General features: G+C 44.0%; 1 protein-coding gene across 12 annotated transcripts in view; it reads right to left on the bottom strand.

Moving 5' to 3' along the window:
* LOC129126594 (protocadherin alpha-C2-like) overlaps positions 1–26786 on the bottom strand; it is a 166303-nt gene that overhangs the window by 41850 nt on the left and 97667 nt on the right. Inside the window, exon 1 of one of the 12 annotated variants that reach the window (XM_077186624.1) lies at positions 4154–7645. The exons of the other annotated variants lie outside the window; for them this stretch is intronic. Within the exon in view, the coding sequence (XP_077042739.1) occupies positions 4154–6640 (2487 nt within the window). The 5' untranslated portion in view covers positions 6641–7645. Of the gene's footprint in view, positions 1–4153; positions 7646–26786 lie in introns of those variants that run through there. 12 annotated transcript variants of the gene reach the window in all.

Here is a 26786-nt window from a genome sequence, read left to right as displayed (position 1 = left end):
TGTAAATGTTTAGAATTAACCTGATGTGGAGAACAAACTATTAAATATGTGTTTATCATTCAAGAAATCAAAAAGGAAACTGGAAAAGGGTGTAGTTCAAAAGCCCAAAGCCTGGGAATGTTCATTTGCATTCCTAACTCTGAGAAAACTGAGGTGAAGGGAACAGACAAGTGCTTCTGTAAAGTGCATTTAATGAGTTCCAAGAGGAGGAAAACACCTCTGCCTCATCTTGGATGCAGATTTCTGCTGGCACAGCAGAAGCCTCAAACCCAGTGCCTGAGTGCCCTGAAGCACAGAGCACTGTCCCTGCTCAGCTCAGACACTGCCATCAAACAAAAGAACAAACATTTATAGTTAACCTTTTCAATGTCAGCAGGGCTGGAGAATTTCTTAAAGGCTTAAGTTCTTGAACTGAGATTGTAAGACATTCCACCATTAATACCTCTAAATCCTCTGAGAGAAATCTCCTGGACAGACTGCCACAAACAATGCTCTGGGGTTACTGGGTTTAGACACTTCAAAACATGCCTCCATTTAAAGCAGTATCAAAATGTGTTCAACTCCAGTGTTTCTTTTTTTTTTTCCATGTGTTTAGCAAGCTGGTTTTGAAGTGAAAAATACAGAGCAAGAGACAGAAGCAGAGCAAACAGCTCTGCTGGAAAACTCTAATGGATCTCCTGCTCTTACCACCAACAGTGTGCAGGTTTTTCCACTTTCTTTCCACAAGCTTTATTTCTGACCAACACATGAAACATCATATTTTTTCATCCACATGTGTCACCACACAAAAGGGTACAAGGAAATGTATAATATAAAAGAGTTTAGTTCTATCCAGTATCCCAACTTGATAATTAAGAATGTGCCAGGCTGCCTTCTGGGACAGAAAACTCCTGTTAAAACATTTTGGTTTGATTGTTATTTCCTTCATTGAAGGGAAAAGGCTGTCATGAGCTGCAAGGCACAAGAAATGAGCTTAACTGCACAGGATGTAAGAACAAAACAGGAATGATGAAAAGAAAAACCAAGGACCAGACACTACCCAGACATCATTCAGCATCTTCACAGGAATTTGAGGAAACAGACTCCAGATTAAAGCACTGAAACCCTTCCTGAAAATGACAGATCATCACTGCAGCAGTGCCCAGTAACAAAATCACAACTTCTCACACAACCTCTTCATAGAGTGTGCATTCCTCTTTCAAAAGCCAGGAGTCCAGGCTGCCCATAACACTCACAGCACCAGAAATGAAGCCACAGTGTGGTTTTTATCCCTTGATTTTGCCTTCACTGCCTGCCTGGTCCCTCTGCAGTAGTTATCTGATGAGAGAGCAATATCCATTAACCCTGCACTGCTACCCTTATCACCAGCCTCCTGGCAGCAATAACCATGGCCAGGATTTTCTGTGCAGCTGCATTAGTACAGTTCCTCTTTTACAAAACACCCTTGGTCTGAGTCATACTTATCAATCCATAAAGGACTGTGCAGGTAAGCAGGCTGAGCACAGAAGCAGCAGCTATTTTGCAGAACCAAGTTTCCATTCCACCATCACAACACTGGCAGTACAAAAGGAACAGCCACACAGGAGTCAGAGCTTCACCAGGTACAAATAAGCCCCCTAAACCTTATTGCACTTGTTTGCACTTCCTACTGTATCCTTCTAATGGCCCAATGAAGTCAGCCACAACTTAGTGTAATTGTTAGCATCTTTGACCTTACTAGCAAATATGAAAGGAACTAAGACTTATTGCCCCAAATGTTACTGAGATTAATCCCAAATGATTTGGAAATATTTTTCCTCTCACTGTATAAACAATATTTCAAAAATGTTAGCCACTGTAAAACCTGAGGTATGATTTTCTGTGCATAGCAAACCCATTCACCTGGTCCCATCCTCCTCAATGCAGTAGAAAATCCAGTTCCAAAAACCGTGTGGAAGAAAAAAAAAGAAAAGACCTGTTCACAGTATCCAAAAGTAACAAACAGATCAGAGACTGACTTTGTAAATTGGTGCAAGGACAATACTGCCTTACTATGCCTCACAAGGGAAGGCACAGGCTCTTAAAGGCTGATTCAGAGTTCACTTTAACTAAAAAGAGAAACACAGTTCTCTGAAAATCGAATAATGCAAAGATCATTATCCTTAAAATGCAGAATTCAGTGTTGCTAAGCAATTGATGGCATCTTCAGTGCAAACACTGAGCTTGAAACAGGGGAAAGATGTGACTTCCACTGGGTAATTAGCTAGGAACTAGTAATTAGTGAGTGCCATTACATTCAGCCATTTCCTCATATGCACATGGCCTTGATACATCTTTATAGAATGTCCTACCACAGGACAGGTTAAGAAGCAGAAAGCAAAGAATTTGTGATGAGTAAAACTTGTCAGAACTTCACCTCTGTTTAAATCATACAGAACGAGTTCAATAATTGATTCCCCTTTTGGATGACAACTCCACACAGGCAGCACCCATTAGTTTGTTCTATACATTAGTTTGTTCTATACATTTCTCTGCTTTTGTACTCCAAGTTTGGGCTGGCTTTTATGCCACTTCCTTATCTCTGCTGGTAATCAAAACTTGCTAATTCCTTGCATTCAATTGAGTGAGTCTCAAAATGTGATAGGAATCTCTTTGCTAAACTGATTTCCTACTTGCATCCAAAGTGAAGTCATTTTCAGTTAGTGCTTTTCTTCTTGCACACCTCCCACCCCAAAAATCAGCTATGAAGCGTGCATTTCACTCTTTGATTCCTCAGCATACATGCTTATAGTGCATGTCCCATATTCCCTCCTATATCAAACACATTCCAGGCATTTTATTACACTCAGAAAAATGTTAAGATACAAAAACTGCAGAGAAAGAGAAAATGTACTTCCCCTGTACCCTGCCACTGTGATTTACAGAAAAACAGTGCATTAATTTTAAATGGATTAATGCTGAATGGATGATCATTACTCACTTAAAAGCATTTTTATGGAAGACTTGCTGGCCCTTAAGATATGGGCATCTTTGCTCAACAAAAACCAGTTGCTAAAAATGCTAACATTTTCATATGTGAAAAAGTAGAAATAAATAAACAAATGAGTACTATTTCTGTGGCAAGAATACACAAGACAGGCTCCTTTCTTTCCCACCAGTTATTTCCCTGACTTTCCCCTGGCTGGGGCATAGCACACATTAATGCACAAACTGATCTCACACAATCCCATATCCCAATTATGGGATACAAACAACACACAGCAATGGCAGGATTTTCCTTTTGTGCACCAGAATTAGTCTCTCCTGTGAGTGCTGCTGAGTTCAGTCCCAACATGTGTAAAAAGGAAACTGCACAGATCATGCAAACCACACACCAACTGCAGGCTTCCTGCACAACAGAATAAAGCAACCATTAATTCTTCACTGTGGGAAAACATTGCAAAGGTTAATACATGGCTGGTCAAACCATAGGTATTAAACAATTTCCAATAGGAACCCAGCAGGCTCAAAGTTGTCACTCTGTAACTTAATGATGGTGACTTGCTGTAATTCTCTGCAAAAACGTCGCTGGGTTGTCACAGGTTAGAAAGCATAAAATGCAGCACTGGGTAGAACAAACATTATCAGAGGAGGGATTGTAGTTTTTAGACAACTAAAACACGCTCACATTAGCAAGATCCTTGCAATAATATGCTTTTCTAAATTCAACAGATTTACTTAGGTAGGAAGACAGCAGAGCAGCAAACATCCATAACTGCCATAAAGTACCCTTTTGATTTCAAAGCTAATCACTGATTATTTTTTTTCTCCTGCAATATGAGTTCTCCCATCAAAACTGCAAGATTAGATGTGTCATTCCTTAGCACTCTGTAGCAGCAGGCAATTTTAGACAGGGAAGGATGCAACACTCAGTACAGCATTTGCTGCAAAAATGAGGTGAATCTCGAACATCAGATGCATATACTGAACTTACCAACTGCACCCTGAAAGTCTCAGTATTTACCTAGAAACAAAATGCATGGCATAGATTAGATTCATTAGAACCAAGTCTCAGAGCTGAGTGCCAGCAAGCCCCTAAGGGAATATGCTTCATCTGAGTTTTCCAGCTGGAACCTCTGCCTGGGTACAGATTTGCTCAGAGCACTGTGCAGACCATTTACCAAGGTAGCCTCACCTCATTAGGAGTAATGGAGTCATTTCTAAGTATGATCAGGTTTTGTGCACTCTGCCCACTTTGTCCTGTCAGATGCCTCTCAGTCACCACTGCAGAGGGACCAGTAGTTCCTGTTGGGCCACAGGTATTGTAAAACATGAAAGTGTCACTTCCTGATCCTGCAGTCAGGCAGGCCTTATAGCAGTAGGTCTTTGTGAGAGACCCATTGCCCCTCACTTCAATGAAATGGGGCTGCACTTTTAAACCTTGGGGCAATCTAGCATCAATGTTGTTGTTGGCCTGCTTGTACAATTCAGCAGGGCTCCGTTCTCTCACAGTACAGCACCCTGCACAGCAGGAGCTCCCATACAGACTGTATCTGTAGCACTTGATGATAGAAAGCCCAATGAGTGTGAAAAGGAAAACGAAGGAGATGGCGCTCAAAGCGATAATGAGATAAAGAGTGACCTCTGAGTAATTGCTTGGGCTTTTAAAGTGTCTTCTTCTATCAGGGATGATTTTGGAGACTCTGTCCACCACAGCAATAGTGATGGATACTGATGAGGACATCGATGGCTCTCCATTGTCTCTCACCTCCACCGTCAGGTTGAAAGTGGGTGTGGTGTCCTCGCCCAGCTTGCGAGTAGTCCTAATCTCCCCAGTATGGAGCTCTATCCTGAACAAACCCGGATCTGAGGTTTGCACCAGGTAGAAGAACAACCAGGCATTTTGTCCTGAGTCTCCATCAATGGCTATAATTTTGGTTACCAAATATCCAGCATATGCTGAGCGTGGGATCATCTCCAGGGCCGCGGAACTGTTGGTTGAGGTAGGATACAGAATCTGTGGAGCATGGTCATTCTCATCCACCACATAGATGTAGACAGTGACAGTGCTGCTCAGTGGTGGGACCCCAGCATCCTGAGCCTGAACAATCACCTGGAACTCCCTCAGTGTCTCATAGTCAAAGGACCTGACAGCATACATGTTGCCACTGTCAGATTTAATGGAGACATAGGAAGCAACTGGTAGCCCTTCAATCTCTCCATCGAGCAGAGAATAGGACACGTAGGCATTTTTGGCGACATCTGGGTCAGTGGCTTTAATAGTGCACAGGAAGGCTCCGAGGGGGTTGTTCTCAGGGATGTAAACTGAGTACACAGGCTCCTCGAAGCGTGGAGGATTGTCATTGATGTCGGAGATCTCCACATGGATCACCTTCTGGGAGGACAGAGGGGGGCTCCCAGAATCAGTAGCAGTAACTGTGATGTTGTAGGCTGCTGCTTTCTCGTGGTCCAGCTTGCCCTGGGTGACCAGGGTGTAGGAGTTCTTGAAGGAGTTGAGAGTGAAGGGGAGGCCGGGGGGAATGCGCAGGCTCACCTGCTTGTTCAGCCCTGAGTCCTGGTCAGTGACACTCATCAGGGCCACCACAGTTCCTGACCTTGCATCCTCTGGCACTGGGCTGTACAGGGAGGTCAGCTGCACTTCGGGAGCATTATCATTGGCATCCACAATGTTGACCAGCACCTTGCAGTGCCCAGCCATGGAGACAGGGCCCTGATCAGTGGCTTGCACATAGATCTCATAGGAGGATGCCTCCTCATAGTCCAAAGTGCCATTAACCCGCACCTCCCCTGAATGTGGGTCCACACTAAAGAGCTGTCTCACCTTCTGGGGGGTGTAGCTGCCGAAGGAGTAGATCACATCCCCGTTAGAGCCCTCATCTGGGTCTGAGGCATTGAGTTTGACCACCAGCGTGCCAGGCAGGGAGTTCTCCAGAAGGCTCACGGTGTAGGTGGAGCGGTCAAAGGCAGGTGGGTTGTCATTGGTATCCACAACTCGCACAGAGATCTGGGCTGTGCCGGATTTGGGGGGATCCCCACCATCCACAGCAGTCAGCACCAGCTGCTGCAGGGCACTCTGCTCCCGGTCCAGTGGCTGCTGCAGCACCAGTTCCAGGAGTTTGCTGCCACTCTGGAAGCCTTTGAGGTCCAGAGCAAAGTGGCGATTGGGGCTGAGCAGGTAGTTCTGCACGGAGTTGGTGCCCACATCAGGGTCCTGGGCACTCTCAATGTGGAAACGGGCCCCGGGCACGGCAGACTCACTGATCTCCAGCCGGTAATCCTGGCGGGGGAACCGCGGCGCGTTGTCATTGATGTCCAGCACCTCCACCTCCACGTTGTGCACCTCGATGGGCTGCTCGATGACGAGCTCCAGGCTGAGGAAGCAGGAGGGGCTCAGCTCGCAGAGCGCCTCTCGGTCCATGCGCTCCCGCACCAGCAGCGCCCCGCGGCCCAGCTCCAACTCCAGGTACTGCCGGCCGCTGCCCGAGGTGATCCGCGCTCCCCTGGCCGCCAGCCGCCGCGGATCCACGCCCAGGTCGCTCGCCACGCTGCCCACGAAGGCGCCGTGCGGCAGCTCCTCCCGCACCGAGTAGCGGAGCGGCCCGCCCGCCGCCCGCCCGGCGCACAGCCCCAGCAGCAGCAGCGGGCCCAGCACCGCCGCCATGGCCGGGGCGGGGGGTGCCTACGGGAGCAGCCGGAGCCCGGAGCCGCCGAGCCCGGCCCCGGCCCGGCCTCACTCCCCGCCGCCGCCCGGCCGCCTCATGCAAGCGGCGAGCAGCAGCCGCCCGCCGGCCCCGGCCCCGCCGCCGCCCGCTCCATGCTCGCCGGCTGCCCGAAGCGGCGGCTCCGACCTCTTTCCCTCCGGCGGCTCTCAGGAGGATGAGGAGGAGGAGGAGGAAGGAGGAGGGACCGGGACTTGCCGGATCCGCTTTCTCGTGCTCCAGCTGCTGCGCGGGAGGAGGCGGGGGTGGACGCTAAGCCGCGGCTGGCGCCGGTTCAGCACCTGGGCCGGGAACAGCGGCACGGCCGGCGCCGCCCCGCGCCCCGCCCGGCCCCGCCGCCCGCGCCCACGTGTTGCGGCCCCCGGAGCTCCGGGACCCCCGGCGCCGGTGGCCGCCGAGCCTGGAGGGGCGCGGCTCCGGTGCCGTCCCCGCCGCTCCTCGTCTCCGCCCCGGCTTCGCTGCTGAAGCTCTGGGGGCGCGGGGAGGCGGCTGGGGGAGCTGACAACGGCGTTCGCTTGTGGACCTGCTGCTGCTGCTGCTGCGGCGCTGAAATAGGTCCGCTTGAGAGGGTTAAATCAGCGCAGAGCTCCGAAAAAAAATAGGCTTCCAGCCAGGTCTGGTGCCGTTTAGTGTGCTGCTGCAGTGGGTTTGACGACCTCTTTCTTGGAGACCTGCCCCTCTGCTCCATCGGCGATTCATCCTTGCTGCAGCACCATCCCCCTGCCCAACCTCTATGGGCACCCCTGAGCCGCTTGCCAGCTCCGCTCGGCTGAGAGAATTCTGCAAGTCACACCCATGAGTTACGAGCATTTAAGGGGAGCCTCAGTTTCTCATCCAACGCAATACACAGGCTCAAGGTGATCAGGTGCAGCTGCAGAGAAGGTGGAACATGATCTCTTTTCCAGTTCGTGTTTTTTCCTCCTCTCCCCTTGTGACAGAGGACTGACAAAAAAAAGTCATGAAATTGAACAAACTCAGCAGTGGGGGTGGAGATGCTGCACCTGCAATGAGTTTTACCCCAATGTCAAAAGTCCCAGCAAAGACAATAAACTTAAACCACCTAAGTCACTAAGGTGAGAGATTTAATGAGACAAACCATAGGCTGTAGTCCTCCAGGTAGGTCCAGCTATGTTGCACCTACTACCCAATTCAAGAGCTCTTTCTCTACAAGTGTTTATTTCCTTGTTGGTTTTTTCCCCATAAAGACTTTTGGAACATCCCAAAAAATCCTCTCTGGATTGGGCTGGTCTGTCAAGGGGAGGGGTGGCCCCAACATTCAGCTAAAACCTCTTTCATTGCCCTCTGTTGGCCTGGGCACCCCTCACCATGAGAACACTACAAATGTCTCTAATGTTTTTACTCCAACACATCTGATGCACAAACCTCAGAGCACAACTGCCCTCACTCTGACTCAGCACCACCAAGGACTGCTACCAATATATCAGCTTTTATCTGTGGCCACCTCTACCAGAAGAGACAACATTACTCCATTTTGACTGATGGTTCCTTTATTCTCAGCCCATCTTTGTGGCTCAAATATTTGCCCTCATATTTATTCTGATGTGCCCAGTATCCCAGTATCTGCAATTACTGCTGTCAAACCACCTGTCCTGGCTTAGGGCAAATTTGGGAGAGAACCTCTGAAGGAGGCGTCCTGTCACCTCAGGACACCACCCAACCCTGGTTTTATTTTTTAAGTAGGACAAATGTAGGTCTGTACAGACCAACAAGAGCAGCTAGAGATGCCAAAAGCCTAGAACAACTGGAAAATTGCCCATTTCAACCAGTTGCCAGGAGCCAAACACTTAGAAAAAAATTACCTTCAATTTTTTGGCTAGGTACCCACCTTCAAGATCACAATATTCACAGATTCAGAACAAAATATCTTGACAGTCTCACAAAAAAAAAAAGTGCCAAACAACAAAAGCCCCACCAAGCAAAATAGAAGAAACCCCCACCCATCAAAGAACCCAGTACCCTGCTGAATGCAGTAAAAATGAAAGTTATAGCAGCACTAACATACATGGACTCTACAGGCATGTGTCAAACCAACTTGCAGCCATCACTTAAGACAGAAGCCTGGAGAGAGACACCCTCAGCTTTTCAAAAATCACACAGCGATTTCACCAGACAGTCCAGAGATCATCTCTGCCCCACCCCTCCAGGTGTTCACCCCCAGAGTCCTCTGACAAACAAACAGAACAGCAATAAAAAAAAGGCCAAAAGCCCCAGCAAAAATGGCAACATCTAAGGCCCTGCCTTAAAGAATTGTTAATGAAAACTCTCCAGGAAATTGGCAATGCCCATGGCTGGGAGGTGATGGAAGATCAATCTCATCTCTGTAGGCCACAGCTTTCTAGCACAGGCTAATTTTACTCAGTGTGAATGAAACACATCAATCACACACCCAGGGGGGTTTAATACCAGCAAGGAACCTTCCACACTGTGTCTGCCCTCAGTGAGTTACCTGTGATTGACATTCAGGCTCTGCTCTAGTGAATTTAACAAGGAGGGGCTGATGAACCCCAAATCCTGGCCCACCTCACTCTTTACACCTTGCCTTGGTTCATCTTTGCTCTCACCCTGTGTCTCAGTGGGCAGCTGAGACTGTGCACAGCCAGAGTTTTGCAAAATACCACAGAACATAAAACTGAACAGAGATAATACACATATTCCATAATATTTTCATTCCCATCAAACTTATTTCTCAACCTCAAGCTCTTAGAAAATTTTTCTCCTACTTTTAGAATTGTAAAATATAGGATTGCCTGACCACAAATAAAATATCACTCTGATAATCATTGTATAAATTGATACTATAGCTTGGCTTATTTACAGTAGCACTGCACAAATGTCAGAGTCTTTCTCAAAAACCTTGCTTTAAAAGTTAATGCTGACTACAGAGTGGATAAGTGATATACCAAAATGTGTTCTGTTCTGATTAAATGTCCCCCAGGTCCTTTCAAATCTATATAGAATTCATCAATGTTCATAATAATTTTAGTTATTTTGCTCAGGCTTCAGTGTTAATGCTGAGTCAGTCCTGCAGGTTGTGATTTTAATTCAGGAAAAACTTCAATTGAGAAAACACTTCAGGATCTGGTCTGTAGTAATATTGATTTTTCTAGTAAGAGACAAAAATTGAGACACAGAAAAATGTAATTTCAGTTTCAATTGAATCAAGGTTTAGGGTCTTAGGTTTTTTTTCCCCAGAGTTTTCCTTTTCAGTAATTTCTTGAAATTTCATTTAAGCATTAAAATTTTGAAACACCTTCAAATCTCACTAAAGAAAAATGTATGCATTTTTCAGAATTGTTTTCAGAACAATGCCCATGAGCAAGAGAATCAGAATTCATCCCTGCAGCAAAGCCAGCTGATAAAGCTGATAACCCCTGGAGTGGTTGGGCACTGCCTGTCTGCAGTATCTATATACACAGGCCTCTGCTATTTGCTGACATTCAAAAACTGCACTGCTTTAATTAGCTTGGCTAAATTAAATAGCACAAATACAAACATACAGGTGGAGCAAAGAATACTGATTTTATCAAGCCCTGCACAAGAAAATCAAGTATATCTCAAGACAGTGATACATTGATACATATATAGCCCAGCAGGCACTGTAATAGAACTATTTCAGTATGGAAAATCCTCACATTTCTCTGCAAGTCTTCCTTGAAACTGTTCTACATATAGATATTCCTGAATTAGTAGCAGCCTGATGCAGTGCCACAGAAACATGTCTGTGCAGATTTTTCTCCTGGTAATGACACAATTATATAGAGATACACCTCTGTAGGTATTTAGGCCTTGACAAGTTCATCCATTTCAAATCACACTTATACAAGTAATTTTTTTTTCTATAAAGTTTTAACAAGGATCTTACAAACTTGCTTGGGCAGCAATAAATTTGTGTTCAATTTGCTTCACTGCAGAGCACCCGGCAAAGTCCCTCCTCTGGCTATTTCTGAGTCTCATACAGCAAAAAGAGAAACACATACTAGAAACCAGGAAAATGTGGATCTACAACATGTGAACTGAAGAACCCCAAGGTGTTTTGACATCTGAAAAGACATTTCACTTCTTTGTAAATAATTTCACTTTCAGTAACTCCTATCCCTTAAACATTTGATTCAGTGACTCAGTGTCCTTTCTAAACTGGTGGGAAGACACCAGCTCCAAGCACTGGGCTCCAGATTTCTGCATGTACCTCACAGCACACAGATTTTTAGTAGCAATGAGATTGCTTGAGCACTGTATAAAAACAGACATGGTTTCAGCCTACTGCTACAACTGTGTGCAAAAAATGTGGAGACAACTCCACAAAATCCATAGTTTAGCCATTAACAAACAGGTAATTTGTGTCATTCTCCAGAAAAAACTCAATTTCCTCTGTATGCCTGCTTCTATTTGGTGCCTGCAATTTGTCTGCCTTACTTAGAATTAAATCAAGTCCAGAGAAAGGAACATCCATCAGTCATAGGCCAGATTACATCAACCAAAGTGGAAAACATTACCAATAAATTGTAAGGGAATGATGAGTTTGTGCAGTTTCTTATACACAGCTTTTTCCTGTGAGCACCATCTTCTAGTCCATGGGTACTTATGAAGTCTATGGAAAAAACAATTTTGGTAATTTAAGGGGGACTCATGCTACTTCTTCAGTTCAGCTCCATCTTTCACTTCATGTTTTTAGGATTCCTGGAATCTTTTGCAACCCTACTCACTTCAGTGAGGGTTCCCTCAGCTCTGAAAGGGATTGTACAGGGTTTTTTCTGTGCCTTCCCATGCCTCAAGGACTGTCTGAGCAGGAAGATAGAGATGGAGATATGGCACCATAAAGGTTCTGCATTCTGTATGGAATTTCTTGGGGATGTGGGATTCCCCTTCTCCTAAAAATGCTGCAAAATGTCTCCCTGAGGGAATGTGAACTACTTCTTTCTACACTCAATTTCTTCACTCCTATGCACCAGTCATCTTCCACACTTGAATTACTTGTTGACAAGTCATCTTTTCATTTGGAACTTGCCTCTCCCATATTTGAAACAGACAGATCCTGTGCCAAATTGCTCAGCTGGATTGGCTCTGTTCTTTCATGGCTTTCCTTAAATCCACTTTCCCATTGGTAGGAATCTCACTGGTGAGAATTTCTTTTTGTATCACAGGCATCTGAAGCCAGGCTATTTAAAACATTGCTGTTATGGGAACCAAGGCTGCTAAACAGCCAGAAAAATCCTGTTTGTATTTAGGTCACAATTTCTTTGCAATAATGTTACTTGCTTGTTCTAGAAAATGTTATGTAAAGAAATTGGGGTTGGGGTACAGAGGGGGTTGGTGTTACAAATTTCAATTGAGATAAACCACAAAGATACATAGAAAAAAAATTTCCTTTTCTTCTCCTGCTTACCAGAGTACATTCAATCATTTCTCACTTCTAGTCTAAATTTTAAGGATGGAAGTGTCTGACTCATTCTGTTTGTCTTCTGCAATACTTTTCTGATGACTTTAAAATGGTTTTGTAATTTATTGCACATAATGTCACACACTGTGCCATTCTAAATGGAAGGACATTAACAATGTGGACACCAACAAAACAACTTTCACCTTTCTAAAGTCACCACCAAGCCTGTAAGTGTTCCTTCTACTGCCAAATATTTTCTTGAAAGTTTTAGTTGGTTTTTTCCTTTATCACCATTATCTCTCTTTGGAGACAGAGTCTTTATCACTTGTCCATGCAGGCTGAGATTCTCCAGCTCAATCAGCCACCACTAAATTTCACCTCAGTGAACTTGTGAGGTGCACTGAAGCCAAACAAGTTTCTTCCAGGTGATTATAATTTAATTTATTTCTCAGCTCTGGCCACTGCTTTGCTCCATACTTATATTCACATGTGTTGCATGTCCCTCTTTAGAGTTTGAGTTCTGGGATGAGGTTATGAGGCAGCTCTGACCCTCCTGAAACTTCTCTGAATGTTTAATTGAATATGTACATATGAATTCATAAATGAATAAGCACTAGCCTAGAAATTGAAGACTCAATTTAGTTTTCTGTTTTAAAGACCACTCCTGTGCTCAATTCCCTAAGTGCCTTCATCATAAGCCACAGGATGTCCACTCACTTTCTCCCTTTGTGTTAACTTTCCATATGTCTCTCCCCTCAGCGTCCTAGGAGCTTTGCATTAGTCCTTGTGGCTGTACAAGAAATACACTCTGTTCCAAAATGATGCTGATAAGGTATGCTGAGGTCTCCTTTCTCTTCGTTTTTGTCTACACAATTCAGATCAAGTAGGAAGCTAAGCACCAAACAGTGGCACAGAACCAATGGAAATGGAGACTTGGGTATAAAAATAGAGGGCAAGAATCAAAAGTACAGGCAAGGAGTAATATGAGGAACAGTCACCTTCTTCACTGCTGAGAAAGACCAAAGGCATTTTCTTTGGAGCCTGGCAGTGCCTGTCTTTAATATGGAAAAGAGATCAGGTTTGTATTATTAAAGGCTGTACAAGTACCCAGGTACTGTGGATTCCCTCTCTTGAAAACACATGCTGAGTTACATCTATTAGCTTTGTTTGTACTCCCTGCTCACTCCTAAAGTGTCTCTTAGAAGTTAACAACCTAAACCTCAATCTGCCTGGTTTGGATCTACCAAGGAATTGGCAGTTTGGAAGGTTTGAAACCACACTGTTTTAATAATGTCCTGAGTTTGCCTTTGAGTCTGTTGGAAGTATTGACTGTCAATGCCCTAACTGTAACCTGCACACCCTGTGCTGGATCAGATTTTGCTTTTTGGGAGGTTGGAGTTTTCTCCACCTTCATCTGCACTTTTCTTTCTTGCTCTCCTGCTCACTAATGACTAATGACTTTTCCAGGTTTACTCCATTTCCTAATAACATCTCCATGAATTCTCTTAGATCATGAAAGTACATCAAGCAATAGAATGATAAATTTAAGTCATAAAAGCAAATCTTAAATTTTGATTTCAATGCCTAATTTATTGAGACCTGTATTTGGGCAATCATATTCAGTTTAGAGCCACAAAACAACAATGTGAAAATCTCCTTTCCTCAGCAGCTGCCCTGCTAAGGTACTAACAGGATTACCCCTTGTACTGAACAGTTAACTCATGCTTTTGTTATTCAGAGATGCTTTCACTGCAACTTCCTTTTACAAGCCTGCCTAATCCATCCTTAACACCTCTAAAATGTTGCAGACCTTTCACTGGGAGAGGGAGAGAGAGCCCAGCCCAGTCTCACACCTGCTGCCACTCTGCCTCCTGATATTTTCAAAGCACCAGCTGAGGCAGGCAGTAACCTATTAACCTCTAACTGGGCAGGAATATCAGGTGCATTCTCTCTCCAAAGCACACCCACATGCAACTTCAGTCCCCTGTGACAATTTAAATGTGACTTAAGTGCTTTGTGCTTATTCCCTACACAGGAATTCCCTCCAATACACATTCAGTGCAGCCACCCCAGGCAGTCCAATTCACAAGTAGAAAGCTGAGGTGCACAACTGCAAGATGGTTGGACCATGCAATGGATGAATCTAAGTTGTGTTCATGTTGCTCAAAAATTTTTTCTAGTCCTTTCTTTCTCTGTGACACTTACAATGGTTTGAGTTAGAAGGGGCTTTAAAGCTCCTCTAATTCCAGCCCCTGCCATGGGCAGGGACACCTTCCCCTATCCCAGGCTGCTCCAAGCTCTGTCCAACCTGACCTTGGATATTTCCAGGGATCCAGGGGCAGCCACAGCTTCTCTGGGCACCCTGTGCCAGGGCCTCACCATGCTCACAGGGAAGAATTTCTTCCTGCTCTCTCCACATCTCTATTCCAAAGCTGAATGGGAGGTTAGCTCTGAACTACAAGGGTTTGTTTCAAACCACCAGGATATTCTCACACAGCATCAAGCTACAACTTGCTCCTGAAGTTAATATGTAAAGCAGCACAGAAGTGATGGGCAGATTTCCTCAATCTAAAATCAGACCTAAAATGCTCTTATACTGAGTTGTACAGAGCTGCCCTAAATTTCTCAAAATAATAGAACAAGTTCTACTTAATCAGACTTAAAAGTCTAACGATGACTTTCCCTTTCAAGGTTATATTTTAGAATTAACTGCTTGATTGCTCTTTTCTTGATGTTGGATAAAGTCAAGGTCAACTTTGCCAGGAAATTCAATCATTACAGCTATGCTTTTTGAAACTTAGAAGTGAAGCAACTCATGACCTCCACCCGTGGCTGCTGCAGTCAGACAGAAGTCCCAATCTTTCTGCAGCCAGAGGCTCAGCCATCACCAAGGCAGAGCTGCTGATATATCATGGACATTCCTTGCTGTAGAATGGATGAGCAGCCAAAAAAGCAATGAAGGTGTGCTCTGGGCTTCCAGAGTTCACCAGCACAGACACAGGTTGGGTACAGGGTGTTTTCACCACACCTGCCACAACAGACCAGCCAGATATGGTGTGGAGTGAACCTCTGCACTTCTTCCAGCCTTTCATGGGCTTATGATTGGTCATGGCTTAGATTTGCAATTCTCTGTGTGGTGGGAAGGAAGAAACTTGACCCCAAGGACAGAGAGAATCACAGAATATGCTGAGCTGACCCAGAAGGATCTTTGAAGTTCAACTCCTGGCCCTGCACAGGACACCCCAACAATCCCACCCTGTGCCTGAGAGTGTTGTCCAAACACTCCTTGAATTCTGGCAGGTTTGGTGCCTCAAGCACTGCCCTGAGAGCCTATTCCAGTGCCCAACCACCCCCTGGGTGAAGAAAATGTTCCTAAATCTCCTGTCCCTACTCACCAGAGAGCAGAGATCACTGCCTGCTCCCCATAAGGAAATTGTGAACTGCTATGAGATCTGCCCTCAGTCTCCCCTTCCCCTCTTTTCTCCTCTTGGGGAAAATCTCCATCCCAGAATCCACCCAGCTTTTAGCACAAATAGGAAAGGCTTTGCTGAGCACCAGGGGCAAACACCCAGGAACCCTCTACTCTCACCCCCCTTGCAGCTGCACTTTCAGCTGCAGCTCTGATACACGTGCCACATCTCATGCAACCAGATAGAAAACTAAACCCCTTCAACTATTTTAAAGAGCAGCTGAGAGCCATAAAGGAGGCAGGAGGGGATTAGAGTACAGACTCCATAAAACACACTGAATATGTGAGGATTTTTTAATATGACCAGTACTCTGCTCCACAGCTTTCTGTATTTCAAGCGTCTGCACGGGAATGGCTAAGCAAGGAAAGTAGGGCAGGAAAATATTTCATTTTGTTTGCTAATTCTCAGCAGGCATTTCTGAGCTTAGAAGATTTTTACTTCAAATCCTATTACAAAAAATCCTTCTGCCCAAACTGTGCTGTTCTTGGACTATTTATAACCTATAGCCACGTATATGATGGACAAAATGTTAATACTGCAGATTCTGCTGATATTATCTGACCTCAGGACACATCTCATTGATTTCCTTACTCAGCAGAACCAGGAGCAGCATTTGACCCTGACTTACACTCTCTGCTAAATGATTTTGGTTTATATTTGTGTTTCTCTGCAGGGTGCTGGCACACAGTGAGATTCCACACCCTCATTGCTCCCAGCTCTCTCTTAAATAGACACACCAAAGCTTGGGTTTTTTTCTTTTTTTTTCTTTCTTTTTTTTTCTTTCTTTTTTTTTCTATTGACTTGGAATCTATATTCCAGCCATTTTATGCCCTTTACTGCACTTTTCAATCTCATCATATTTAATAAGGATATCAGAACGGCACAGAGGATTGGATTCCAGCTGTGCACTTCCAAGTAGTACCTGATAATGAACCAAAATAATCTAATAATGATTCTATGCAAAAAAAAGGCCCAGCAACAATTTAGCTTCCTCATTTCTTATGAACACTTTATCAGTAGTTTGAGTTCATTATGTGTAACTAAGCTGATTTTTTCCTGTCTTTAATCCATAACTTGCACCCATTTACTTTCTTTCCTTTTGCATGCAAAGATTTAAAAAAATATTTATTTAGGATTAGTATAAAGGCAGTATGACTCTAAGTGTGTGCAAATGTTCAAGCATACAAAGAAAATACAAAACAAGGAATAACAGGAAAACAATGCATTAATTGCTACAGAGGACTCTATATGATGTTTTAATCCAAATGAATGAAGAGGAAAATTACCTAAAATAAGGTGTAAAGAAGATGGAGAAGTGAAGCTTTAAGATGCACAGTGGGGGATACAAGAGAACTGTGAAATTAAAGAATTTTACTTAAGACTATAAAAGGGGAAAGGAAACAATGATGGAAAAGGTCCCAGAGAGCACCCATTGCTAATGGGTATCAATGCCAAGTCCCAAATCAGTCTCTTGTCACAACTGAATGAGGCTGTGAGCCATGGCAGCCAATGCCCCTTGTCCCAAAGCACTGCACACAAGTGATCCTGGTCACCAGTGACCACCAGGCACTGATGCTTGGGACTATGTGGGTGTGAGTGTGCAAAATCTAGCAAGAAAATGAGTGAGAGGGGGAAACCTCAGGCATTTGCAGAATAAAATCACTTTTCCCTGCCACAAGGTGTTACACTCACTTCTGTAATCCTGATTTTCTGCATAATAATTCCAGATTCTTCTGTGCAAGACTCAATTTGCAGAGACCCTGAGAGGGGTAAGAGTTCAGTCTGAAAGGATGAGGCTGATGCCAGAAGATGCTGTGAGCAACCAAGTTAAAACAAAACCACAGACAACACTGTGTGGAGGGGCTCAGAGAAGGAAAAGCAATAATGGGTTTTACAACCCAGAGAGACTTTAGGAAAGGGATGAGGCACAGCTGAATGAGGTCTCTGCTGCAAGTCCACCTCCCTAACTACACACAGACACCAGCTCCTGCATCCTTCCTCAGCATCCCCCAGTCTCCAGCACCACTGCTGCTATTGCTGCTGGAGAGCAGGACCAGCTCCAGGCAGCTGGAGGGGCTGCAAGGAGCAGAGCAGGGGGGAGATGAGATGGGAGCAGTCAGCAACACCTTTGCACTCATCCCCTGGATGGGCACAGAGACAGGGAATGAGGCAGCAGTGAACAGATTTTGGGAAATATAACACTGTATTAAAAAAGGATTTGGCTGCATGGCATGAAAAATATCCTGTGTTGTGCAGGCTGACAGGCACACCCCAGGGTGAAACAGTGGCCAAGGGATTCAGATGATGGTGGAAAGCCACAGCTGTCCAGTTCAGGACCTGTATGCCCAGCCTCAACACTGCTGTGACAGCTCTGTCAGACTCACCAGTGCAACAAATCCACCCCTGATTGATGGCATCTGAGAGCTCTTGGAAAGGGGAACAAAGAAAAAGGGAGATGGAACATATGAGGTGGGGCAGATGATGATCAGAAGCTCAGAGGAAGGCTTGAGAAGCAGTGGCACTCATGCAGTAACAAGGAAAAAAAAACTACCCTGGAGCTAAACTGGGGCTTTAGAAATCAAGAGAAGACAAAAGCAAGGTGGAGGCAGAGGAAATTGAACACACATCATAAAAGCAGGAAGTCAGGAGAGCTGGGTTCTGCTCACTGTTACATCAGGGACTTCATCACTTTTGGCAAGGCTCTTAATTGGCTCCTAAGATGTCAGCAATATCTGGACTCAAATGGCCACAGCAGCAAGGTTTAAAGCACTGCTGCAAAGGATGCTTGGGTATTCTCAAGGAATAAGGTACATATGCACATGTATAATTTATTGTTTGCACTAGGTGCTGAAGGGAGATAAGCGTTTGGGGATTTTTAAGTAAACATTAAGTAAATCTGTTCTCAAACTTCCCTTTGGAATTCTTAAAACCTCGTTGCCGCAAAATATTTATGGTATGAATTTAGTAAGACTTCAATATTTGTTTCCTTGAGCACGAGAGTCCTTACTGAATAGATCAGAGTGATTGGCCTAATGAAATATTCCTTTAAAAGCTGGACTACATCTGGTGTTTAGCAGGAGTTAGTGCTGTAGTATTCATGCAGAATTAGCTTTGCATTTTGCATGGATCATCCACGTGGCAAAGCCAAACATTTTTGTGTACTGAGGGAAACCCACATTGTTTGTAGCAGTTCCTGGTACAGAGGCAGAGGCTGTGGGATGCAGAGGACAGGGTGTAGGAGCATCAGGGAGTAGGATGGTCAGGACAGATGGAGATGAGAGATCTCTGAAGCCAGATTGTGGAACTTGGGGTTTATTGCAAAGGGCCTGGGTGCAGGGCCCTGCTGGGAGCTGCCAGGCACAGCTCAGAGCAGGCCTGAGAGAAGAGAGGGGCAGAGAGGATGAGAGGGTGAGAGAGTAAAAGGGTAAGACAGTAAAAAAGGTAAGAGAGTGAGGTTCCCATTACAATACAATAAATCTTCTTCTGTGTTGAATATTCTATTTCTCACTAACCAATCTAGTACAAGATACAAATCCTATAGCATTTACATACAGGCTGTAAGAATCATTACATTACCATACTGTGTTACATTTTAAACCCTAAAAACTCCTCTTTGGGCCCCTTCTGCCAAGTTGGCAGGGTCTGCTCAGACCCTTGGAGCTGCCTGCAAGCAGAGGGTGTTGTTCCATCAAAAGGGGATCACCTTCAGCTGGCCACACCACTGTTTTCCAGTTGTTCAGTAACTGAGGTATCTCAAAGCTTGCTTTCATTTCAATCTCACTTATAGTTTCCATATTCTCAAAATCTTTTACCAGACAATCATATTTATAAGACTTTCCTGTTTCATCTTCCCCAAAACCAGAGTATCCTGCCTGGTCCTCAGCTGCTCTTCCCACAAGGGCACAGATCTCCCAACCTCACAGAATACATCTGCTAGCCCTGGGACACCTCAAATGACACCAGGCTTCCAGCTTTTAACAGCTCAGCTGAGCTCAGCATATTCCTCCCATCGTTGAAGAGAGAAACCACAGCAGGACATGTGAGACTCTGAGTGATAAGCAGGGATGATGATATCAAATGTACCCTCTGAAATCAATCCCCTCTCCTTGTACTAATCAAAACATTGTCCTCCACAAGCAGATAAAGCTGCAGTGTCTCAGCATGACTCCTTGCATTTGATATTCCTTGCAAACTGTGCTCTTTGGAGACAGATTTTAGGATTGTGCATGTGGAATACCAACTACCACTAGACACGTGGTTAGGAAAAAACTAAAATAATGTTCAGCTACACCAGTGTACCTCCTGGGTTTCTTTATCACTCTGAATAGTGGTTAAAGTCAGAGTTTAGAGGCCTTCAAATCCACTTCACTGAGAAGGACATATCCCTTCCCCAAGCCATTACCATGGTGGTCAGGGGAGCATTTCTGTGGAAACAGAGGCTGTCAAAGTCAGGGTTTATAGGAACACAAAAAGCAGTGTGGTTCTGTCTGCTGCTTCAGTCAGATCAGGAGACTGGGTCTGGTCCCTCTCTCAGGGGTTTATGGATTTTAAATCAGAGTGAAAGGTGAAAACATTTCTGACAGTAGGAACTAGACCTCAGGAGAAGGTAAGGAAAAAGGGACAAGCATAGGGGAGGACAAAATAAAAACAGAGAGAAAAAAGAGGGTTTGAAGGACAGGGAGGTACAAACCAATCCATATTGCTATCATCTGGGTACTTGATCTTTTAACCATGAACACCATAGGTGTCCTTCTGCTGTACACACACTGGGAACAGTCTTGACATTGTATTTCCACAAAGACTTTCAGTTCTCCTTTAATCCTTCATTCAAGAATTCTGGCACTTAAATTCACCCACAATGGGAACTCTGCCAAATTTTAACATTGATGAGTTATTTTCTGGTCTTTTTATTGTGCTGAAATATAAAAGCCTGTACAATCTTCAGCCTTGCTAGAATCTCTCTTAGAAATTAGAAACACATCATCTTCACTCCAGGTAGAAGTATTAGAAGAAAATAGCTGTTAGATTTCTTAGGTATAAAATATTTTATCTATTATCTTCTATTGTGATACAACTGTTTAATTACTATGCTGTTGCATCGTGCAACTAGTTAAGCTGTTTATGGTCATCTTTGATCTATTTATGGTCATCTTTGATACTTATTTGTTTACTTCTCTTAGTTTCTTACACTTCTTGAATATTTTTTTAGGGACACTGTGAAACAGGCTGCCACAGACAAGGTGCTGCCTTCAACAGCACCCATGCACAGGACTCACATTTTTAAACTTTTGTGCTGAAATTAGGGACCCTCCTTTTCCCTGCACCCTGGTCCTGGCACTGTGCTTCTTTTTGGTTTTTTTTTTCCTCCCAGTCCTCTGTCCTCAGTTCCAGTCCCAGGCTCAGTTTTGGTCTGGGCCACAATCATACAACTGCAATTATCCAAAGGTCCTGCCAGCTCTTGGCTGGATCAGGGCTCTCTGCTGGCAGGACTCAGAGGCAGCTGAGCTTTCCAGCTCTACCAAGGAGATTGAACAATAATTTCTCAAAAGTTTGTAACTCAGCCAACCTTAGCAGCTTTTAATGGCTATCAAACATGACACAAAGATCACTTCACAACAAATACCAAGTGCTTTTTCCAAAAGATACTTCAGCAAGACATTGAAAGGAAAGATCAGACACGTCACACATCAAAAGCAGTGTGGGCAGCAGGTCAAAGGAAGGACTGTGCCTCTCTTCTTGGTTCTGGTGAGACCCCAGCTGCAGAGCTGCCTCCAGCCCTCAGGTGCCCAGCACAGGAAGGTCAAGGACCTGTTGGAGTGAGTCCAAAGGAGGCCACCAAACTGATCAGAGGGATTCACAGAATTCACAGAATCCCCAGGTTGAAAGAGAGCTTAAAGATCATTGAGTCCAACCCAGCCCCAACCCCTCAACTCAACCCTGGCACCCAGTGCCACATCCAGGCTTTGTTAAACACACCCAGGGATGGGGACTCCACCACCTCCCTGGGCAGCCATTCCAGAACTTTATCACTCTTTGTGTGAAAAACTTTTTCCTGATATCCAACCTGAATTTCCCTTGGTGCAGCTCGAGGCTGTGTGCTCTGGTTGTGTCAGTGCTGCTGGAGAAAGAGCCCAGCCCCAGCTGAGCACAGGCCCCTTTCAGGAGCTGTGAGAGTGCTAAGGCCACCCCTGAGTCTCCTTTTCTCCAGGCTGAGCACCCCCAGCTCCCTCAGGGCTTCCTCCCAGGGTTTGTGTTCCCAGCCCCTCTCCAGCCTCGTTGTCCCCTCTGGATGTGCTCAGTGTCCCAAGGTCCTTCCCAAGCTGAGGGGCCAGAGCTGGGCACAGCACTCAGGGTGTGCCCTCACAGTGCCCAGTGCAGGGGAAGGATGCCCTCCCTGCCCCTGGATGGAGCACCACTCCTGTGAGGAAAGGCTGAGAGAATTGGGATTGCTCAGCCTGGAGAAGAAAAGCTCCAGGGTGACCTCACTGTGACCTTCCAGCACCTGAGGGAGTCTAAAATGAAAATGGAGAGAGACTGTGCAAGAGAATGGAGTTACAGAACAATGGGGAATGGCTCCCACAGCCAGGGGGCAGGGGTGGATGGGATATTGGGAATCAGGAATTGTTCCCTGGGAGGGTGGGGAGGCCCTGGCAGAGAAGCTGTGGCTGCCCTGGATCCCTGGAAGTGTCCAAGGCCAGGTTGGACATTGGGGCTTGGAGCAAGCAGCCTAAGAAATGACCAAACTGTGCAGTCAGACCTGTCTAACAGGGAATGCCCAGGTCCCACCCATCACCATCCTGAGGGTCCCTGTGATGGTAGGGTTTCTCAGACCTTTTTTGTAGGGAGTAATGGTATGAACATAGCCTAAAATGCTGAAAAGGTTTTCTTCATTCATCAGTGGACAAAGCTGAAAATACACAAGTCTGTGGCTCCATGACCACCAACTGCAATTGCTTTTGTTAAATAAAATAGAACTGTTTTAAAGCTGCTCATACTGTTGAACTTCCTTTCACCTGTTACTGAGGTGGGAGATGGCACATTAACCTATCCTTTGGTTTAAGCAAAATATCCCCCTATAAACAATATAGATTTTGTCCTGGAAGCAAATTTAGATTGGATCTTTGGATACAAGATGCTACTGCTGATAGTAATTGCTGCTGGTCCATTTTTCCTCTGTTAAAGTATTTAGAAAAACAATCCTTTTGGAAGAATTATTACTACATTAAAAATGCATGATATTAAGTGACTCATCACTATTTTTAATAGTAACTAAAAAGTGGTTTTCAGGCAGAACAGTTTTATGTATAAAATTTCACCACCTTTATTGGAAGCAAACCTGGCTTGAGCATTAGCAGTAGCCAAATATAAACTTGGAACAGTCTAAATATACAGCATTAAGGTTGATAAATAGAATAATTCTGCTACCTTTGAGGTGACTGGAAACCCTGGGTACAGAGATGTAATAAGTTATGAGATAATGCAATATACATCTGGTTGAGATTGTTAATGTGTTTGGAATGGCCACAAATTATGGAGATTTTCCAGACTGCACACATAAAACACTTACTCTAAGACTCTGATGAATTTAGAGCACATATATTTTTTTACAAAGGAGAAAAAACATGTCAGCATTTTCAGAGGGGAAAAAACCTACAACAAAATTGTAGCTCTTGTAACTCCATCCTTGTTCTACTTCTGTTCTAACACAATCTCTGTTCTACAGAAACTGTTAGGAGGGAGTAGGGACATTTCAGCTCATCCTAGGCTTTTTAAATTACCTGGCCAGCCACTATGTTTCACTTTTTTTCCCCACCCAATCAAGTTTAATCCAATACTGTCAGTTTTACAAGTTTTCCAGGAACCTCAATTACCTCCATTACCCACATTTCCCTCCTACCCTAAACGAGAATACAAACAAAAAAGAAGATAAACACTTGGTGAAGAGCTATTAATTCATAGAATGGTGACAGCTTGATGGGTTTGGATTTCATTCAAAAGCATCTGGATCCTCTTTGAGCAGGTTGAGTGAAGAAAACCTTTTTCCATAAAAGATGACATGGCAAAGGTACAGGGCCCCACCAGACTAAGATCTCATAGTGATCATATTTTTCAGTGCACATTTGTATTCTACAGCTCTATTCTGACCATGATCAAGCTGGCATCTTTCCATGGTCTGTATTAGCTCAGGTTAATTTTTCCTCTAGTTATTTTAAATAAGGTGAAAGGCATTGAAGAGGTGAAATGCCTTGTAGGGAAGCACAATGCTGTAAAGGAGAAGACAGGAATTTGCTAATTCTAATCCCTAGACAAATATATAATAAGATTAAAACAAAGATGAAAGTGCAAATTGCAGTCCTAAACCAACAACCCCAGATCCTTTGAAGCTATTCCAGCTGGCAACTTTGACTGCACAAGTCATTTGCTGGGGTGACTTTACTTCACCAGCCCCAAAAAGGTGAGATAGGGTAGCAGCTCTTTCCCTCTGGCTGCAGGGAAAAAATCACTTCCTTTTTCCAGCAGATCTCCTTCCAACCAATATGACATTGAAAATAAATAGCTTTAGAGATTTATTATCTTCAGGATATTTATGAGTGTTCAATTAAAAAAAAACAAAACAAAGCATGCACACAGCAATAAAACAAATCCAAACAAGTGAAGGATTCACTTGGAGGAATAGATATAAATAATAGAAACGACACAGGGCATATTCCACAAGATCAGTATTCTACAGAGAAGAAAACTGAGTCAACTTCTCCATTCAGAACAACACAGAATCACAGACTGGCTGAGGCTGGAAGGGTTCTCTGGAGATTGGCTGGTCCAGCCCCACTTCCTAAGCAGGATCAGCCAAGCAGGTTGTCTAGGACCACATCCAGATGGTTTTTGAATATCTGCAAGGGTGAAGACTTCACAATCTCCCTGGGCAACCTGTGCCAGTGCTCAGCATCCTCAGAGTGGGAAAAAACCAACCAACCAAAGAAATCACTTCAGCTTAGACAGACCATCCTTCTCTTTTCTTCTCACTGGGCACCCTTGAAAAGAGCCTGGCTCTATTTTCACAGAGTAATGAGATCCCCCCAGCCCCACAGCCTTGCCTCGCCTCTTCTCTTCTCTTCTCTTGGCTAAAATGTCCCAGCCCCCTGTCCTTCCACACATGAGAAATGCTTCAGTCCCTTTGCTATCTTAGAGGGCCACCACTGGCCTGTTCCAGTGACTCCACATCTGTCTTTTCTTGAAATCACAAAGCTGAAAGACTGAATTCAAGCTTTTATTTAAATGCCTTCATACTACAGGTATGATCACAATCCTGCAAATTATTATCATCTAATGAAAACTGCTTTAACCAGAAGGATATTGCACCAATCTCCACATAACTTTTGGCTACAAAGCAGAACCTAAAAGCTGTCTGAAACACATTCCCAGGACACAGAGCAAACAGCTGTGTAGTTCAAAAGATGAAAAGCCCACTCAGCTGTAAGGCTTCCCTGCTCCCTTGCTTCTGACCCCAACAAAGGAATTGGAAAAGGTTGAGAAGCAACACCACAGAACCTTTTGGAATCCGTTCCTTTGGGTTTTGTGAGGGAACATCATAAACTTTGATTTTGCAGGCTGGTGGGGCAAAGAGGTTTGACTCTTGCAGAGTAAGAAAGAAGTAAAAAGCCACTAAAAACAGTGTCAAGACCCATCAGACTGGCACCAGTCATGGGGGAGATGGAGGAACTAACAGATCAAAATATTAAAATCATTCCTTTGGAGAAGAAAGAATCCAAAGAACAAAAATATGTTCATTTTCCTTAGAGAGACTGGTCAAAGACTACAGGCTTCAAACCTCCTTTTTCTTCTTTTTTCTCTCTTTTTTTTTTTTAATATACCTTCTTTCTATGATATTTAACTTCCAGTTGCCTTATTAGCAAAATTTGCTTTTATTCTCCAAATGCCTCTGATAGCACCAAATCTTTGAGCTATTGCCCTGCCTGTTCTTTGCCTTACAAATTCTCAATTAAATATCTTATTTCCCATGTGCCTGCTTGCCCCCTTTTTAGTTTGGGTGCTGGATTTTGTCACCATTCTTTTGATTAATTGCAATTTTAAATAATCTTTAGCAAGTCACAACTCCTTTTGTTATTTTGAAACAAGCAAGCTGTAACCCCAGAAATTAATACAGTTAATCCACACTAAAATCCAGCAGCTTGTCTCCAATGGGAAGCAGAGGATGCACAAGGCATTGGCACAAAAACATGGCACACATGGACCAATGATACCCTAGAGCCACCATCCCATTTTATGGCAATTAATATTTTTTTTAATTTTCCTCTGTTTTCAGTATCTTGAGTGTGATTGAATATGTGACAAATTACTCAAGGGAATGGAAATTGCTGTCACCAAGGAAGAACCAAAACAGTGAGAGTTTAAAATCCTCAATTCCCCACTACCTGATTTCCATCATAGATTTCTGAAAGAACTGATAAATAAAAGCATAGGGATGAAGAGAATTTGTTTGGGCTTAGTTTTTGGGGGACGTTTAATATAAACCTGTCAAGTCTGAAGAAGCATAATCTCATTGAAGAAAACCAGCTGTAGATATTAATTTCAATTGGTGAAATCCAGCCTGTGTGACCACAAACCCATTACCTGTTTGTCTGGATACAAATTTGGAGGAAGAACTAAAAGAGAAGTGAAGGTACACTGAAAAGGAAGGAAAATAGTCATAGATTATCAAAGACAACAATTTGCTAGACTGGTTTTCAATTCTCCTCAATAGAAACCAACTGAAATTCATCTCATCTCTTCTGATTTTAGTAAAACATTGAATACAGTGCTGCATTAAAAGTTTAAGAGTTGGGCTATTCTAACAGCAGTTCCAGAGGACAATCATATGGAATCATTCACTTTAAAGTAAAGGTCATTCATTTACTCTCAGTGCTGTCTGTAGGCTTTGTCTCAACATATATACATATAGATAGAAATAGATATATAGATATATATAAAACAAAGATGAACTGGATGATTTGTTCTGAGCAGGTGACTAAGACTTTAAGACTTTTTAACATCTAAGGCTCAAACATCCAGCATTTAGATGGATGAATTTAGGCAGAAGAACTATCTTGGGAATTAACCTTTACCCATGCATCTCTACCCACAAAGAAGTTGTGCAATAATACCTATGTGACTGATTAATCAACTTATTAAAACTATGGAGGAGGTAATTGGCCTCCCAAG

The sequence above is a fragment of the Agelaius phoeniceus genome, chromosome 15 (genome assembly GCF_051311805.1).
Source record: "Agelaius phoeniceus isolate bAgePho1 chromosome 15, bAgePho1.hap1, whole genome shotgun sequence".
In the NCBI taxonomy this organism is placed as follows: domain Eukaryota; kingdom Metazoa; phylum Chordata; class Aves; order Passeriformes; family Icteridae; genus Agelaius; species Agelaius phoeniceus.
This window is presented reverse-complemented; position numbering and strand designations above follow the sequence as displayed.